Consider the following 19283-nt stretch of genomic DNA (forward strand, 5'->3'; position numbering starts at 1 on the left):
CTAATTGAAATTGATATTACTAATTATGGGGGGATTTCTCTTTCTGGGGCCCTTAACAATGTTTTTATCGACATGTTTTTAGAACCGTATACACTATGTACTATCCCGGCTAAGGGTTTAGCAAACAGACAAAATCAAAGTGAGATTGCTTTGAAATATCTAGCTTGGTACGAAAAAGAATTTTGCAAACTGTTAGAAGTTCGGGGGGAGAACAGGCCGTAGGTCCGTATTTCGTAGATGGTTTCTGTAACAATCCCCCTATAGCGATTGACATAATGGGTGATTTCTGGCACGGCTGTCCAAAACATTTTTCTGGCTCTACCTTTAATCCTATTTTAGGAAAAACATTCAAAGAAATTCGCGAAAGGGAACTAGATCGAAAAGAATTTATAAAAGAAAATTTGCCAAACCACACATATATTCAAATTTTTACCTCTACGAGGGTACTTTGTACCCTGGAGGGGTTATACAAACACCGTGTCTGTGGGTGGGTGTGTGTGTCCTGCGAACGCGTACGCATTTTCGGGACAAAGTGTAATCACTGCGTACGCTTTGTGTTGAAATCACCGCGTTCGCAGTTGCTAAGGCTCTTTGCGTTCGCAGTTGCTAGGAATTAGGGAGCGAAGTCTAATGGATGGCAAAACCACCGTTTGACGGTGAGCGATAACGGATTACAATGCGGTTGGGTTTGGGTTTGGTTTTGATGGTTTTACGCTCACCGTCGCGACAGTGTGGATGCAGTTTGATTGGATATTACGTTATTTTAATGTTTATGTGTAGGGTGTGAATGTTTAGTTTGTGTTATGACGGTTGTGGGTGTTGAGTGTGTTATGTTAGTGTTGGTTGTGTTAGTGCATGTTGGTTGTGTTATGTTTGTGTTGGTTGTGTGTACGTGCATTTTCTCTCCAACTTTTTCTTATTGATTTTTGGGACGTGGGACGGACCGAATGCTGAGTGTTTAACAACCTCTCAACTTCCAATGGCAGGGTTTCCACCAATTGTTCACGGTATTCGTCTTAGTGTCTATTTGTGATTTATTGGCGCCGGCCGGGAATCGAACCCGGGTCTGCTGCGTGGAGAGATTTACTCTAACACCTCAGCCACCGACGCTTGTTAAGCTTCGGTGTTTTTCAAAAACAGTCCTTTACGCTGTTATAAAGTTATTGACGTCAATTTTTACCTCTCCGAGGGGACTTTGTACCCTAGAAGGGGTTATACAACCACCCTGTCTGTCTGTCTGTCAGGCCTGCGAACGCGTTCGCATTTTCGGGGCAAAGGGTAATCACTGCGTACCCAATTTCTTAGAATCAGGGAAAAGGTTTTTCCAAAAGCGCCTTCTTTTTGTCATTGGGTGTAGTATAATTTTTTAATCGGCCGGGATTCGAACCCGAGCCCTCTTGCTCGACAGGTGAGCGTTCTACCGCAGAACCACGGATAAAGTTACGCTTCACTGAACTCTTCCGAGGAGAGGTATATTTTGGCTTGCCAACTTGTTGAATGTACGATATTAGATTTGTTGAAAAAAAACTGAGGCGAAAGCATTTTTTAATAAAATTAAAATTATTCCTAAAATTAACCATAGAGATTCCTTAGTTGGAGGGTGTGTAGAAACAATTAAACTGTACCATGAAATAGACTACTCAATTGGAGAACAAATCCGATATTTCGACTTTTGCAGTCTTTATGCCTATTGTTTACAAAAAAAAGGAATATGGATGCAAAAGTGTTAAAGTTATCACCCACAACTTTGATTTTACACCCAATGCTTACTTTGGAATTATTAGTTGTCAAATCCTCCCCCCTCGCGATCTCTACCTACCCGTTCTTCCTTTTCGTTTAAATAAGAAACTTTATTATCCTTTATGCGCAAGTTGTGTAATAGATAATGATGAAAAATGCACCCATAGTATTGATGAACGAGCTATAACAGTAGTCTAACCCTCGGTGGAAATCTACTACGCGATGAAAGAGTGTGAATATAAATTATTAGATATTTTCGAGGTATACCACTACAGTAATACCACCAATTTTTTCAAACCATATATTGACATTTTTTTAAAGCAAAAGTTAAAAATTCAGGATTTCCACCTAATATTAAAACATATCAAGAGCAAAAAGAGTATTTAGACGCAATATACGAAGCTGACGGTGTTAGATTAGAGCCTGAAGAAATTGTTGATAATCCTGCCCTTAGGACATCAGCAAAATTAGCTCAAAATTCGTTATATGGTAGAATGGCTTTAAGAATGGATAAATCAACAACTAAAATCATCCATCGCTACTCCCAATTAACCGAAATTGTCTCAGACCAAACAAACAGATTAACAGATTTCCATCTTATCAACAACGACGTCGCCATGGTAGGCTATAAAAAGAAAGTGAGCTGGCACCAACCTTTACAAAAGGTAACGTAATAATAGCTGCCTTTGTCACTAGTTATGGGCGTATTCATTTACATAAATTAATTAATAAGTTAGGAAAGCGAGTACTTTATTTTGATACAGACGGTGTTCAATTTACATATTTACCAAACGAATGGCTACCCCCCCTCCCTCGGTGGTAATTTAGATGAGTTAACGTGCGAGACCCCAAATACATACATAACAAAATTCGTATCCACCGGGCCCAAGTCGTACAGCTTCCAGACTGTAGATAAAGAGACAGTTATAAAATTAAAAGGAATAACGCTAACTAGGGAAAATGCGGAAATTATTCACTTTGATGCTTTCAAACAGATGATTTTCGTACCAAATACAGAGTTTAAAGTAAAAATTCCTTTTAACGTAATAAAAGATAAGTACAAAATGCTTTTACGCGTTGGTGACTTAAGTAAAACTTTCAAAAAAACATTTTGTAAACGTGTATTAAAAGACAATATCTCTAGCGTACCCTACGGTTATTTATAATGTCAAAATGAACAATTGTAAAATAAAATTATCATCTTTTAATTATAAGAGAAAAGAAAAATTGCGTGTAACAAAAAAACCCGCAAAACAAGTTTCCTTCAGCCATATAGTTGTAATAAATGAAATTTCTCCCGAAAATAGAATAAATACTTTATTTTTAAACAAATTAAGGTTTAAACTTTTAACTTCTAAAATTGAATTTTTACTCAAAAACGGGAATTGATGTATAATTTTTGGTGAAGGAATTATTATGTTTTATTCTTTATTCAAAAGTGTTATTGTTGTATGTTTTATTTTGAAAGTTTATATAAGTGGTGAAGGAATGATTTTAATTAAATAAAAATATAGCATGCTTTAATAAAATATTTTTTAAATTAAAAAATTGTTTTGTTGATTTTTAAATATATTCTATAAAAACTAACAATTTACTAACAAAGTATGAAGTATATTGTCTTTGTTTAAACAACAATGTCTTATATAAAACTTCTTTCACCCTTCCGAATAATGGTTTCAGGCCCTACCATGTCAGGAAAATCTTCTTGGGTCAACTTGTTAATTCGATGGAGGAATGAATTAATCGATAAACCTCCTATTAAAATTATTTATTGCTACTCGGTTTGGCAACCTGTTACCATGTTTTATCTCAATTTTTAACCGATATAGAGTTTATTCAAGGACTACCTCCGATGGAAACTGATTTTTGGGAATCAAATAGAAATTCCCTAATTATTAATGATGATTTAGCGGATGAACTTTACAAAAATGACCAAATTGCTAAATTGGTCACAGTCGACAGTCATCATTATGAAATTTCAGTCTTATTAATCTCCCAAACTTTATTTCCTCGAAGCAAACAATCTCGTTTAATCTCTTTAAATATGTCATATATAAACCTGTTTAAATCTCCTCGAGATTTAAGTCAAATTCAATATTTAGCTAATCAAATATCTCCCAATAATACAAAATTAATTAAAATGGCCTACGATATGGCTACTAGTGAACCTTACAATTCCCTATTTATAGATACATCTGTCACCACTCCAGATAGTTTACGATTAAGGTCGTACACATTTGACCAAAACGGGCCACAAATGGTAGTTTTTTCCAATAATAAATAATTTACTATATTATTATCAAGTTCATTAAACACAATGGCTCCAAAAAAGACAGTACGTAAAAAAACGAGTGCTATTGCAAACCCATCTGCCAAGTTTAAAACACATTATCCATATTTAAATTTATTGTATAAATCTAAAGGGGGGATACGTAAAAATTTATTAGCTCATAGTTCTCCAACGCAATTAAAAGCCTTACAAACCGTTTGCAAAAATTTGAAAGGGGGAGGAATTGTTTTATCAAAATCCAAAAAAAAACAATTATCTAAATATAAAAAAGCAATAAGATTTTTGGCCAGTCCGAAAATTTCCCAAAACCGGAAGCGTGCTTTGTTAAATCAGAAGGGCACCGGGTTCTTCATACCGGCGCTCCTTGGATCTATCGTTCCATTAATTGCCAATTTATTCAATAAAAGATAAAATGAAAAAAATGATTTTAGTTCCCGCATCGAATGTCGGACAAATATCTCAAGAAAATAAACAACTTATTTCTCCCCAGGAAACATATTATAACTTACTAGATAATGAGATGCAAAACAACTTATTTCTCCCCAGGAAACATATTATAACTTACTAGATAATGAGATGCAAAATATATTATCCTCTAATTAAAAACAGTCGCTCCAAATTACGCGAATTTTTAAAAATACTGAGCGAGGCCAGGGAAATGCGTAAGGCAATACCTGTACCTAAAGTTGAAATTACCAACTATCAAGCACCCGTACCTGTTGCCCCATTAAACACCAGTTTAAACTCCCCGCTCGCTTTGCAAATTTATTCACCCTTCAAAACGCCTGAGCGAGTAAACGCTGGGGAAGCCGCAGAGCTGCGTCTAAACACAATGACACGCAAAATGAAAGACTATCTCAGCGAGAGAGAAAATGGGCAGTCTAGGGGAGAGGCCAAATTCCCGGGTCTCTTGAAGACTATAGATTCTCGGGAACGACAATAATCTACACCGATTGTTAAGCGACAAAAAACAATTAGTGATGATAAAATGCAAAAACGATTAAATCGAGAAAATGAAATATTTGAAGAATATTTAGAAAATTCCGATATTGGAAGTCAATTAAGCAAGGAAGATGATTGGGATCAAGAGCTATATTCGGAGGCGGAGGGTGCTGTAGGAGGAGTTCCAATCTCACCGCAAAAAAAGTTAAAATCAACATCAGCTAAAAAAATCCCCCAGACCAAAACGACAAACAAGACCTCCTTCTCTTTTTCAAGAATAATAAAAATACTTATGTGTAACATTAATTATGTATGAAATAAATAAAATAAAATTATTTTAAACAAATCTTTTTATTTTTTATCAATCTTTCATCAAATGAATACATATATTCAACAACGCTACACTGTCATTTCTTTTTAAATTGAAATTATACAATTCGTTAATTATTTTACTGTAAGAGATTCCCATACATCTCGAGGTTAGAAAATAAATTACATGGGGTCCACAGTTTTTACTCTTATTTGATTGAAATTTATGAGTATTGTATCGAATACGTTCGCCATATCGTTCTAGCGGAAATCCATAGTCACGATGTGATCTGCCTAGAGAACAAAAAAGTCGAGAGTGTCGCCCGATTTGTAAGCCGCCGTCCAATGAGATCCTGGAAGCGTGTCAGAATCAGTATTAATTACGAAACAATAGCTTTTTTAATTGGAAGTTTCGGTAATCGGTTGGCTGGAAACACTCCGATAAATTTATCTCTTGATCGTTGGTCACACCGTAATATGGCTTGAATTTGAATAGTATTCATCTTTCACGTCACGGTCAAAATGCACAATTTTTCTTATTGATCTTTAGTTAAGTTGATCCCTCTAATAGACGGCTTCAAAGTTCCGTCTTCTTTCTTAAAATGTCTCACGTCGAAAGTCTCGTTACATTTTACGAGATACGTATCTTTTCCAAGGTCGTAGGCTTTGTCGCAAACTCCAATGTCTAGAGTATATTCGGGACTTCGTTTTTTTAATTTCATTGCGGATGACACTTTTGTAGCTCCAACGCTGAATATTACGATCGCAAGACCTAGGAGAACGTGTACTTTGCCCATGGTTGACAACAAGCACGTAGATATAGAAAGTCTAAGGGGGGGACGGGTTATAACACAACCAGATGAAATCGCGAGCGCGAAATTTTTCGTTAGCAATAACGCATATTTAAAGTACTGGCTAGACTCGGGAGGAGTGACAATGACATTTCCGCACGTGTATCAAACGAAGTTTTTTAATACTTTTGCGAGAAAAAGATAATATTAATGATCCTATTAATATATTTAATATATTAATATATTTTACTGTGCTGCGTTGCGGATATTTCAATTCATTTTTACGTCTTACTGTTTATTTCTTAATGTTGCGCTCCTTTCGTAAGAAAGGAATCGGGTCCTAAGGGGGGTTTGAACCCCCTAACCCCCCCCCTTATATACGTCCTTGGTTGACAAAATGTTGAATAAAGATTGTAGGTCTTTACTCTTGAATTTTAACCATTTCTTGAGCGTAAAACGCCCCTTTAATTATTTTGCCTGACAGGTCTTTAACAATATACATACAAGTATCTCTCGTAATTACTCTATGAATTTCAAATATTTCGGCTGTAAACGTTCCCCTGTATGCTTTATCAAATGTTGATTTTGCAACGGCTAAACGAATCCTATCCCCAATTTGTAAAGTTGGCTTGCCAATTATTTTAAGATTGCCATAATTTTTTTTCCAAATTGCCAATTCATTGTTTTTATTGACATCTTTAGGGGCAATTACCGTTGTCGAATGTTTTCGAGCGTTATAAGATTTTGCAATTAATGGTAATTTATTAAGATAATGTAAATCACCGGTCTTTGTAATTATTTTAAATATTTTAGATTTTACTGTGCGAACAAGTCTCTCAATCATAGAGGCCTTTTTTCCGAATAAACGAGATAATGGTGTATACTATATTTTTTTAAAAGAGCTCGAAATTGGGCGTTTCTAAATTCTGAACCCGCGTCGGTACATAAATTAACAGGTACTCGTTTTTTGAAAATGTCTCTAAAGGCCTTCACAATCTCGCTTTAATGGATATATAAAACAAATTTACTTAAAATATCCTGGACTAAGAGTGTAAAGCGGTAATTATTATTAAACGCTTGTAAAAGAGGCAAGTCTAATAAATCTGCCATAAATGTTTCGTCAATAGTTGTTACGTATAATTTGTTACGTTTAAAATTTAACCACCTAGCTCTGTGTTGGGTGTAGGTTTCTTGTTTTTGGAGAAAAACTTTAATTTCTTTTTCCGAAATTTTGGGAAAGGTTTTTCTTAAAGTGACACTATTAGAATAACTGTATGGGTTTTGAACATCGTAATAAACTTTACTTAATTCTTTGTCGGTTTTTGACACCACCATCTTTAAATGTGTGTATAACAATAAAAAACAGATTATAGTAAAAGTTTTATTTTAGTAAATTAAATCACATTTTAAGTTTGTCACATTTTGAACAATATCAAAATATAATTGACTTTCTACTATTAAGGGGTCAAGACCAAATTCCTTTTGGAATCTTACAACAATATGATCGTAGTTTAATTGGGGGATAGCTATTAATATCATATTTTCCACTCGGTCTTCAAAATTTGTGCTAAATCCTAGTTTACAAGAGAGGTCGTGAGTAATCGAAGATTTACAATGCGGATTCTCACAATTTTCGGTAATTTCAAGCATTTTATCCGTGAGCTCATGTACAATTATGTCACGCATAATATTTTTTGCCGACAAAATTAAATTAATCTCCTGATCGATTGTATGTTTACAATGTTTTAATCTTTTCCACCCTGCTTGGTTGAGAGTAAAACCATAATTTGTTGAATAAAAAAGATGATACAAATGATTTTTTCCTCTGGCACAAGCGCGTACATCCACGAGTTTTTCCTTTTGTCCCTTGAAACAGTCGATTTTTATCTTTGAGCCTTCAAGAGGAAGCCAGGTGTGAAAACTAGCAACTTGGTCTTCAAAAAAATCAGTTATTTCCTTTTCGAATGTGAATAGAGATTGCCAGGCTTCCAAATTCAGTTCAAATTCGGCGCAAGTGTCTAGTCGGTAAATTTTGATGGATGGGTTAACATAACCTATCACCGATACTTCTTGTTTAGGTGAGAGACTGTGAGTTCGAGACATCTTTACCACTACGATTTCGCGAAACAACTAAACAATCTTTGCCCTCGTTGATTGATTTTATTCCGTAATATACGTAACTTGACGCTCTTGGTTAATGACAAATCGGTTTTCGTATTCTCCAATAATAATTATGTTTTGAATATTAGTTAAGGGGGAAGAAAACTTCATTACCATCCGTAAACTACCATTTCGTTGAATTGAGAGATTGTTAGAGTTTGCCGAGGAATCGTAATACAATTACCAGAGTTATTTCCAATTAAATCCATTGCCGAGAATAGTGTAGAGATTTTTATTAAAATCTGGAGTTAGCGCAGTTTCTGGTATATTCTGGTCGTCTAATGAAAGTTGTAAGAACGAGAGATTATTATGGTTAAATTGAAAGGGATTTTCTCGACTAGAACCATTGTAAGCTGAATTGTTTACCATTCCGATTATTACCCGATTTGGAATTCTACCTAAAAAAATATTTGACTTCACGAAATCGCTCGCGCCTGCTGAAATTGTCAGAGTTTTAACAACAGTTTGTGTTAGATCGTACAAAGCTCTCTGTTTGTGCAATATCGCATTATGTGCCAGCTGTAGATCTGGATTTACGAGAATATGTTTAGCCGTAAGAACCGCATCTTCGATACATAATTTATATTTGATATTAACATCTTCTTGTGAAATAATTATAAATTCATCGGAATTTTTCAAGAGTCGAATTCTTAAATTCACTTTGTTTAAAAGAAATTTGTCTATTTTACAAGAATCTACATGAAGTCTTCCCATATATTCACAAAGTTTCGATCCAGCAATATCTTTACTTCTTTTTAAAATTCCATTGTTTTTTTTATCTTTATGAACATCGTTAAACGCTAGCGATGGGTCGCAAAACCCGTCTTCGTAATAACCCTCGGCGGTTTTGTAAGATTGTTTGGCTCCCTTATCAAAATTTAAAACTGTTGCTAAATATGCTAAATATGGGTAGCAGTTGTTGCTAGATTGTACTAAAGTCTCATTCATAAACACGTCTATTTGGCTAAAAATAGAATGCAATGGAAGATTACATAGTGATACTTTTTTTTCGGCTGCTGGAATATCTATTAAAACACCGTTTTATTCTTTTTTAACCCGAATTCGAATTTTAAGCATCAAGTTTGACATGTCAATATAATAATCTCCCCCGGGGATAGAAAAATCAATCTGTGTAGCATTAGACAAGGGAGCTATAGGGAAATAGTCTACAAATTTATTCCCCTCAATATTACCATTAATCAGGGGTTCGTTAAAAAGCTCAAACTCTGAACACATAGATTCAAATTGAGGCATAATGCTTTAGTCAAGAAAATCGGTTTTTGTTCTCTTGCGTTTTCTTTGATTATTGCGTAATTTTGATTTGCGCTTCTTTACTCTACGAGCTCCAGAACCTTTCTGTGTATTTAATATGGTATCACCGAGACTATTTAAAAGATTTGTTCCAGCAATTTTACTATTTTTTTAACGACTCCTTAAAATTTTGACCCGCAACAACATCGTCCATAATTCTCTTCCCCATAACCAACCCTTGAATACCGAGTGATTTAGCTACGGGTCGAAAAAGAGGTGTTACGAATCTTGCTAAACTTTTAAAAATTGACCCAAATCCACGACCAGTCTGATATTGGCTTCCTCGAAAGACGTTATATCCGCGTCCTGTTTGTACATAATGATGATAATATCTTTCCATGATGAGCTTGTTTTAAGTGTACTTTAGACTAAGCATCCAGTCTTTTAAATATTAATTTAATAATTGTCTTGCCTGTTTTATATGGCAGGAGTTCACCGTAATCCGACCTTAAAGAAATTTCTATAGTTTGTATTTGGTCGTAGAGAACTGGAAAATAGTCTAAAAAATGAAATCTTTCAACCTGTGCTCGATTTTTATTTTCGTTTAATTTGATAATTCTCAGCAGGGGCGTATTAGTGTGGCCTGTAATTATAGGTTGTATAATATTTGTATAGACATAAATTCCGGATATTCCGTGGTTGAGATCTGCGGGGTACATACCTATTTCGTTAAAAAGAGGTCTTTCAATTTGATTGTTTGAAAAACCTAACATTTGCCCGAGTTTGGGGTTATCTATTGGAAAGGTTAAAAAACTGTTTCCACCCACACCTTTAACTGAAACTGTCGAATCTGAATTAAAATTAAACTCGAATTTAGCCCAACTCTGATGTGGTAATGAATGTTTCATCGCAATTAAAATATCATCAATAGTGTGGTAAACACCAGTTGGAATTCGACAATGAAATTTGTCTACAACATTTAGTTTATTATTTTTACCATGTTCGTAATTGGGGAAATCGATATCACGTTTTTGTCGTCGACTATTCTCAACTCTGTTTAAATCGTTTCGAAAAATTATAAAATTAACCGTATTATCTAATTCTAATCTAATTTGAAGTGGGTCTAATGCTTTGCTTTTATAAACTGAGGAGATATAATCTACTTTGTACTCAATTTGTAAGAGGTCTGCTAGAGGACCGAATATTTTAATTTCCAAGCCACTCATTAATTCAATTTGAAAATAATAATTTCCATTTTCTTTGAAAATAAAAAATCCAGCCTTAAGTGAGATATGCGAATCAAAATATCTTTGAAGTTCATTTAAAATTTTGAAATGAAGAGATAACGGTTTAAAATTCCCGCTTAAATCCTTATCAGACTCGTAATAATTACGTTCAAACGTATAACTGTCATTTTCCCAGTTAGGGGCTTCAATTGGAAAATTTTTATTATACCTAAAATCTATAACCGATTCCTCATCTGAAATAAATTTTTCCTCATACACTTTTAAAGGATTTTGACTGCTAATTACACCGTTTTGAAATTCTGGCGCGTTTATATTAAAAATATTTGCTAACCTCCCGGTGAAGGCTATCTGTAGATCTTTAGGGAATGAAATTCTTAAGTAATGACCTCGATTTATTTCTTCTATTGCGTAACTAATTTCGTACCGATTCAAAGGGGGGTAGTTTGTAGCTTGTTGAATCTCGTTTTTTAATTGCCTATACAAAGATAATGGGATAATATTTCCAAAATCATCTCTCTGACCTTCAAATAAAAAAGGCTGGATAATTGATACGGAGTAAAAAGCCCAATCTTCCTGCTCAAATTGCGGTATTTTTGTAGTCTCAATACGTATGTCGATAAAATTGTTACGCGAATTAAAAGTAATATTATTTAAATTATTTAACGGGCCAAATTTTTGAATACCCGTAAAATAAGTGTCTGGTGGAATTTTAAAAAGGTCTGCTAATGGATTTTGAAATTTAATTTCCATCCCTACCGGTATTTCTAAATTAAAATATAAATTATCTTCAACATCGGACGATATCGCGGTTTTTAATCCATCAAACTGTCTTGGTTTACATCGTTCTAATAAATCACGTATAATTAAGTGTAATGTGAACGGTTGAATTTCATTATTATATTGTCTTTCTCCCTCATATCTGCCCGCCTCAAACACAATTGCGTAATTATTCCATTGTATTTGTTTAATAACAGGCTGAGATGGTAGATTAACTGGTATTGGAAGAGAACTTGGTAAATTATTTTCTTCGGAAGGATTTAAAACTTTTTATTGGTTGACGCTCCATTAATATTTGGAATTAAAGGTTCTGTTGGTAAAATGTTGTTTAGATTTTCTTCTGGTTTCAAATTTGACTTTTCTTCTAAATTTGTTTTTGGTTCAAGATTTGGTTTTTCTTCTTCTTTCACTTTTAGTTTTAGTTTCGGTTTCTTGTTAATTTTCTGTTTTTTTCTCCTGGGTTGTGATTGTATTTCTTCCACGGGAATTTGTCGTGGTAAATATTTTTGTTGATATTTATTCACAACTAACGCTTTTTTAATTCGTACTTCGATAAAAGTTGTTGCGTAAGTTAAAGAAATAGTTTTGGCGTGATTCGAGAGAGGATAATTAGAAAGATAATCACTGTCGACAAAATCATGTTCTCGAAATTCCAGAACAGACGCTAGGGGCGATGCTTGAGGTATTCTTACTTGCACATCTTTTTGTAACTGTATTTTTAATTTTGAACTGTCTTCGTTTTCATCTGCTTTTACCGTATTTATTTGTATTTTTCCTTTAAGTGTTTGATTGGCCTCAATAGTTTTAGCAAACTCGTTGAGTATATTATTTTGAAGAGATGTTGGAATATTATTCTTATTTCGGTCTAGATCACCCTCGTAACGTTTGGGTGGAATTTCAATTTTAATATAATCCCATTGATTTTCTTCGGGTGAAATAACATCTGACACGTGTCCTACTTGGAAATGCGAATAGTCATTTGTTATATTCGAATAAGTTTCAGGAAGAATTATTTCTGCTAATGCACAAGACCATTTTTCATTGTTAAAATTTAAAGGTTTTGATAACTGTACTTTAAAGTTAGAAGGCGTATTTTCCGGGTAAATATCGGGTGATGCGTTCGAAGGTAGAAATACTACGAAACTTGACATCTTTATAATGACAGTTTAGTTGGGCGACATCTCGTTTTATACTAATAAAAAGATTTAGCGTGATAGATCGAAAGGATTGGGATTTGAACTTGAGACTGTTTGAATAACATCCTGCAACGTTTTCCCTTTCTACCACGCTAAACCTTAACACGAAAGAGTTAAAATATCTATTTTACGTAGGAAAAATAAGAACAATATATTTATTAGAAAATCAGTTTTATTCACATATTTTCAATCATTTGACAAGTTTGTTCAAGATTTTCCAAAACCTCAATGGGCGTTTCAACTTGATTAAGAGTTAAAATTTGATTATTTTTACAATATTCTTGAAAAAAAATAATAGCTTCCATCTGCTCATCAGATGGCATGACAAAGTCCGGTGGAAATACAATATTTGATTTCATTGTTGAATTTAAAGTTTCTTCACTCTTAATACTAGTTGTCTTTTTTTTACGATGAATTTTCTTTGGAGTTCCAGTACCATTAACAAACTTGATTTTTTATGTTAAACTCGTTCAAATAATCAATAATTTGATCGTCTAATATTTCTTCTTTGGTTGTATATTCTGGTTTCTTTGAATGAAGACAATCGCAAACATCAATACGAATTTGATTTTTATAACTACTCGATAAGTGATCCATTAAGTGTTGCTTAAAAATTGTCTTGTCAAGATATTGTTCTTGACAAATCCAGCATTTAACACTAAAGTTTAAATTATCAAAGAAATTAAAAGCGTGTTTGCGACGTGGCTCATTATAATAACAAGGATTCTCGTTAGGCGATTTGCATTTAATTTCTGGTTTCCCCATAAATAACTTCATTTTTTTAACCTTTAAAGAGCTCGATTTTTGAGACGTCTTACGCTTACACATATCCTTTGACTTTTAAATGTAAAAACAATTATTATTTATAGAAATAGTTATTATCGCAAGTTTAGACACGTTTATTAGTTGTTTAAAATATTTTGGGTGGGGCCAAAACCGCCAAGGATATAAAGCGAAGGTCGCGAATTCGTTTCCCCATCTCGCAAATAACTAATTAGCATTTTAAACCGCTAAAAAACGAAAAAAATAAAAAAGTAACACCAAAAGTAAATAAGTTGACGTATTTGGTGGGGTTACATATTACCACCGATATCTCGGTTCGACCTTGTCCGATCGTGACCAAACTTGTTGGGAGTATAGACCGAGGCTTAGTGGTGGGAGACAGGGGTCTGTAGTTGAGGCCAAAGATCATCTTCAAGGTGAAATTTGAGATTGAAAACAAAAATTTGTTTTTCGATTTTTCCAAGGACAAAAATTTTGTTTTGCGAAAATATTTTGGGGGCGTTTTTGGGGGGTGTAATGGCGGCCATCTTGGCGGCCATCTTGGAAATAAAAGCGTTAAGTTTTAGTTACCTACTACTACCCAAGGACAAAAATTTTGTTTTTGGAAAATATTTTGGGGGTGTTTTTGGGGGGTGTAATGGCGGCCATCTTGGCGGCCATCTTGGAAATAAAAGCGTTAAGTTTTAGTTACCTACTACTGGCACCGGTTAGTTGTCCAAGGATGTGATCTACCGCTGGTAACTGGAAACGTTCTCTCTTGACATATTTATTCAACTCTGTGAGATCGACGCATATCCGAACTTGTGTGGATGATTTTCTTACGATGACCATCGGGGCACACCAATCTGTCGGTTCTTCGATCGGTTTAATGACCTTGTTCTCCAGCATACGGTCGATCTCGTCTTTCACCTGCTGCAACTCTCCGTGCTGATGGTAGGGCATAAGGTTTGGGATTTTCCTGAAGACGTATGGTTTTGCCCAGATCAGTGAAGAGAGTTGGAAAGTCTCTAAGGATTTCTTTCGGTTGCCCTGTGTCGTTGGCAACGGCTGGGTTCCCCGAGTCTTCTACAACGGCGTCAATTCTCGTTATGATTTGTAGCGCTTGGCTTGCTTCTAGGCTCAAGAGTGGAGTTTCTAGGTCCGGTATGACGTAGAGAGTTTCGTTCATCTTGCGGCCTTGGTACTCTAGTTGTGCTTTGATCATTCCCAGACATTTTATCTCTTTTCGACCTGGTCCAAATAGTCGTCTGTCTGATTCTTGTATCAGTCGGGACTGAATCGTTCGGTTTGATATAGCGCTGACTTCGGCTCCGGTGTCGATCTTGAAGTTCACAAGTTGACCGTCGACCCGAATCCTAGCGATCCATTTTTTCATTCTGCCGCTGTGAATGGTGCCCAAGAATGCCTCTGGTTTGATTTGCGCCTCCGTGATCTCATCTACGGCAGTATTTCGGCACTTCTTGCTATAGTGGCCTTTCTTTTGGCAGTTGTAACAGACCGCTTCTGCTGCTGGGCATTTATCCCGAGGATGAATTGTGGACGATCCGCATCTTTGGCATCCGCCTTGGCCTGCTGGTTCGTTTGGCCGCTGGTTTGAGGTTTTTCGCCTGGGTTTTCTCTTCCCTGCGTAGGATTGCGTCCCAGATGCTCGTTTCGTCTTTCGTGTCTGGAGGCGATCAACTGTGACCCTTTCGGTTTGTGGATGGATTTCCCTTTGCTATTTTTTGACTTGCTCATTCTGTTTGGTCATTGTGATGGCTTTCTCCAGCGTAAGGTTCTTTTCCAACTGTAGTTTTTCAGACAGACGTTTGTCCCGAATTCCCACGACTATCCGATCACAGATCATTTCTTCGTGGAGGTTTCCGTACTCGCAATGTTTCAACAGCGTGTGAAGGGCAGTAATGAAATCCTCCATGCATTCACCCTCTTGTTGAGTCCTCGAGTTGAATTTCGCACGTTCGTATGTTCGATTTTTCTTTACTACGTAATGACTTTCAAAGCGGAGCATGACCACATTGAAGTCACCTTCTTCTTCCCCGGTCAGTTGAAAAGACTCAAAAATGGTTCCCGCCTGAGGTTCCATGAAATACACTAGGGCATTGACTTGTTCGGGTCCGGAACCCTTACTAAGTCCGGATGCCAAGCGGAATCTCTCGAAGCGACGACTCCACTGCGTCCAATCTCCAGGGCACGTCAACGGCTCTGGTGGGTGGATCTGGAACGTTGCTGACATCGGAGCGGCTGGAGCTTGCATGGTAATACTGATCGTCGAAGGGACGAGGAGCCCAATGAGGAAGAGACGGCGTCGAGAAGGAGAAGGCACGCCCGACAGGAACTAGTGGGGTGACTCTGTTGATTCTGACACCATGTTTAGTTAGCTACCGTTAACTAAAGAATTCCATACGTAATAACTTTTGAGGAGGTTTTATTAGCTCTATTGAAGTTACAGGTTGAAATGACAGGAAATGACAGAGAGGAAATGACAGAGAGGAAATGACAGAGAGGAAATGACAGAGAGGAAATGACAGAGAGGAAATGACAGAGAGGAAATGACAGAGAGGAAATGACAGAGAGGAAATGACAGAGAGGAAATGACAGAGAGGAAATGACAGAGAGGAAATGACAGAGAGGAAATGACAGAGAGGAAATGACAGAGAGGAAATGACAGAGAGGAAATGACAGAGAGGAAATGACAGAGAGGAAATGACAGAGAGGAAATGACAGAGAGGAAATGACAGAGAGGAAATGACAGAGAGGAAATGACAGAGAGGAAATGACAGAGAGGAAATGACAGAGAGGAAATGACAGAGAGGAAATGACAGAGAGGAAATGACAGAGAGGAAATGACAGAGAGGAAATGACAGAGAGGAAATGACAGAGAGGAAATGACAGAGAGGAAATGACAGAGAGGAAATGACAGAGAGGAAATGACAGAGAGGAAATGACAGAGAGGAAATGACAGAGAGGAAATGACAGAGAGGAAATGACAGAGAGGAAATGACAGAGAGGAAATGACAGAGAGGAAATAACAGAGAGGAAATGACTGCCGATTCATATTCTACCGGTCGTATTTATATGCGGTTAAAAAACAATATTTACAATCTAAAAATACACTAGTCTAAAATATAGACAAACGTCATCATGCAACACAAACGGCCTTTTCAAGGCTATTAGAAGTTACTTTTAAAAAAAAAGCCATTTCAAGGCTATTAAAAGTTACCTTTCAAGACGGTCCTTTATAGGGTTTAAGCTCTGACTTCTCCTAGGGCCTCTACGGGCTTTTCAACTATTTGCTCTGGTTAATCATTTTTCGTGGTTGGGGAAAATCCCGCTCTTATAAAGTTCATTTGAATGGTTAGTTTTAGTGTGGAGATTAAATAGGAAAATATTTAATAACACTCATGCTTGAGGAGCCGAAAAGCGAAAGAAGAGAAAATTAGAACAAAAACAAATTGATTCTCAAAAGGATACACTTCGAAAGTTTTTCAAAATTAAAACCAATGAAATTATTGAAGCCCAAGAAAACGTTACGGAACCAAGTGGGCAAGGAGAATTTGTTGAGGATCAATGTATTTCAAACGACTCCGAACCAAAACACGAAGAAATAATTAATAAAAGGGCAAATATTATTGGTGAGATTAACTTGGCGAATTCGATTAGCATTTACTGTTTTATTGAGTAACGACAAACCAGCAAAAGATGAAAATATAGACAAAGCACAGATACCAACAATAAAACCTGTTAAAGATATTAGCCTAAATTGAAAACATTTCCACCAACCGATTTTAATGGGCAAAAAAGAAGTTTCAATAAATTTCCAATGCCACAATATTCGGTCGTCATTTTTCTACTACTAAGAATTCTTTGACTAACGGTTATTCAGACTGGAAAAATACAGACATGCGATTTAAAAAAACCCTTTAGCTCAGATAAATCACCCCACATGTTTGCATACGAAAAGTTTCAAATGTATCGTCATTCGTCAGAGTAAAAATAACGGATCAGTCGCGACGAAAATCGATAATCAAAGAGAAAGCGATGTTACGCGGAATCGCGACGTTATAGCTACGTTGGTTAAAATTGTTATTGTTTTCGCTCAGCAAGATATTGCTTTTCGGGGACATATGGAAATGAGTGATTCGGACAACAGAGGTAACTTTATCGAAATTTTAGAGATGGTTAAGAAGATGTGCCCTGATTTAAAAAATAAATTAGATAAAATGCCCAATAACGCGAAGTACACTAGTTGCATAATTCAGAATTAATTAATTTCTTTGAGTGGTAACATAATTAAAAAAATGATAAACTCAGAAATTGATTATTCTGGTGGATACTACTCTGTAATTGCGGATGAGTCGAGAGATAAAGGTGGATTAGAGCAATTGAGTGTATGCGTCAGATACACTGTTAATGGGGCCGTTAAAGAAAGGTTCATTGGATTTTTAGACCTACACTCATTTGACGCCAAATCAATTTCTTCTGGTATAATTAAAATTGTTGAAGAAAGTGGACTTCGCATTAACAACTGCGTTTCTCAAAGTTATGATGGTGCGAGTGTTATGTCAGGAAATATAAGTGGTGTAAACATACAAATTCAAACCGCTGTTGGTGGCCCTTGTCCCTACATACACTGTTACGCTCATCGTTTGAATTTAGTTTTAATAGATTGCTGTTCGAAGTTAGGGCCCGTTAGAGTACTTCTTGGACTTCTTCAAGCAATTTACAACTTTCAGTGCAACTCAGTACTTAGATCCGAGTTTTTTTTAGAATCACAAAGTGCTCTCAATTACAAGGATGTACTGAAAATGCCCCAGAGTTGCCATACAAGGTGGTCGAATAAACGAAAAGGGATTAACTACTTCAGAAATAGATTGGATGCCGTATTATTAGGTTTAGACAATATTATTGAAAATGGTAAATCGGAAGAGTCGGCGGAGTGTAGAGGGTACATTTCTCAGTTAGAAAACTTTCAAAACTTCGTACTGTTAATTGCTTTAGACGAGGTTTTAGGAACAACAAATGGTTTTAGGAATATTTAAATTCACGAGCCGCTGCTTTGTGCAAAGCTACAGTTAGTGAACTTAGAGAAATGAGAACTGATACTAAATTTACTGAAATATGGGACGAAGCTTCTAAGCTTGCCAAAACAGTAAATGTTTCAATACCAGATCCAAAGAGTGAATTTGGTCCAAGGAAAAGGGTAGTTAGTAAGAAATTGAAAGAGTTCATAGTTTACGATAGCTTAGGAAACAGAGAAAATGAAAACATGAACGTGAGCCAGAAATTAAAAAGTACATATTTCGAGATTTTGGATAAATTTAGCGCAGAAATGAATAGAAGGTTGACCGATAACTCTTCTGTATTAAATTTTTTATTGGCGTCTGATCCTCAGAGTGTTCAATTTCTAAACGAGGCTGATGTTATAAATTTTTGTAATATTTTTGAGAGATTTCAGTTCAATACTAGAGACATTAAAGATGAAATACAAGTTGTTAAATGCCTTATGACAACCGAAAACGCTGTATCAACTCAAGACTGCCACAAGAGTATTTTGGACATCAAGGATGGCTATCCAAAGGCTGTGAAGTATTTTAATGTAATTCAGTGTATCCCGGTTTCCAGCGCGGCATGCGAGAGGAGTTTTAGCACCCTTAACAGAATAAAAACAAACACACGAACGACAATGCGAGAAAATCGTCTTTCAAACTTATCTTTGTTATCTCTTAATAGAGATCTAACCAATATTTTGAAAGATAATCCCATGAAAGTTGTTGATGAGTTTTCTAAACAGAACTGA

General features: G+C 35.8%; 2 protein-coding genes across 2 annotated transcripts; one reads left to right on the plus strand and one right to left on the minus strand.

Moving 5' to 3' along the window:
* Nucleotides 1-14351: 14351 nt before the first annotated feature.
* On the minus strand, nucleotides 14352-15740 carry LOC149948653 (uncharacterized). The gene is made up of 2 exons (XM_090171126.1): nucleotides 15216-15740; nucleotides 14352-15152 (listed from the first exon to the last, which is right to left on the minus strand). The coding sequence occupies exons 1-2, from the start codon at nucleotides 15738-15740 to the stop codon at nucleotides 14352-14354; spliced, it is 1326 nt and encodes a 441-aa protein (XP_090027252.1).
* Nucleotides 15741-17616: 1876 nt separating this feature from the next.
* Nucleotides 17617-19283, plus strand: LOC149948654 (zinc finger protein 862-like). Its single transcript, XM_090171127.1, has 5 exons — nucleotides 17617-17638; nucleotides 17798-18465; nucleotides 18516-18758; nucleotides 18879-19072; nucleotides 19217-19283. Exons 1-5 carry the CDS (start codon nucleotides 17617-17619, stop codon nucleotides 19281-19283), a joined length of 1194 nt encoding a protein of 397 aa, XP_090027253.1.

Source organism: Leiobunum rupestre, chromosome 4 (assembly GCF_980474605.1).
Source record: "Leiobunum rupestre chromosome 4, qqLeiRupe1.1.hap1, whole genome shotgun sequence".
Classification (NCBI taxonomy): domain Eukaryota; kingdom Metazoa; phylum Arthropoda; class Arachnida; order Opiliones; family Sclerosomatidae; genus Leiobunum; species Leiobunum rupestre.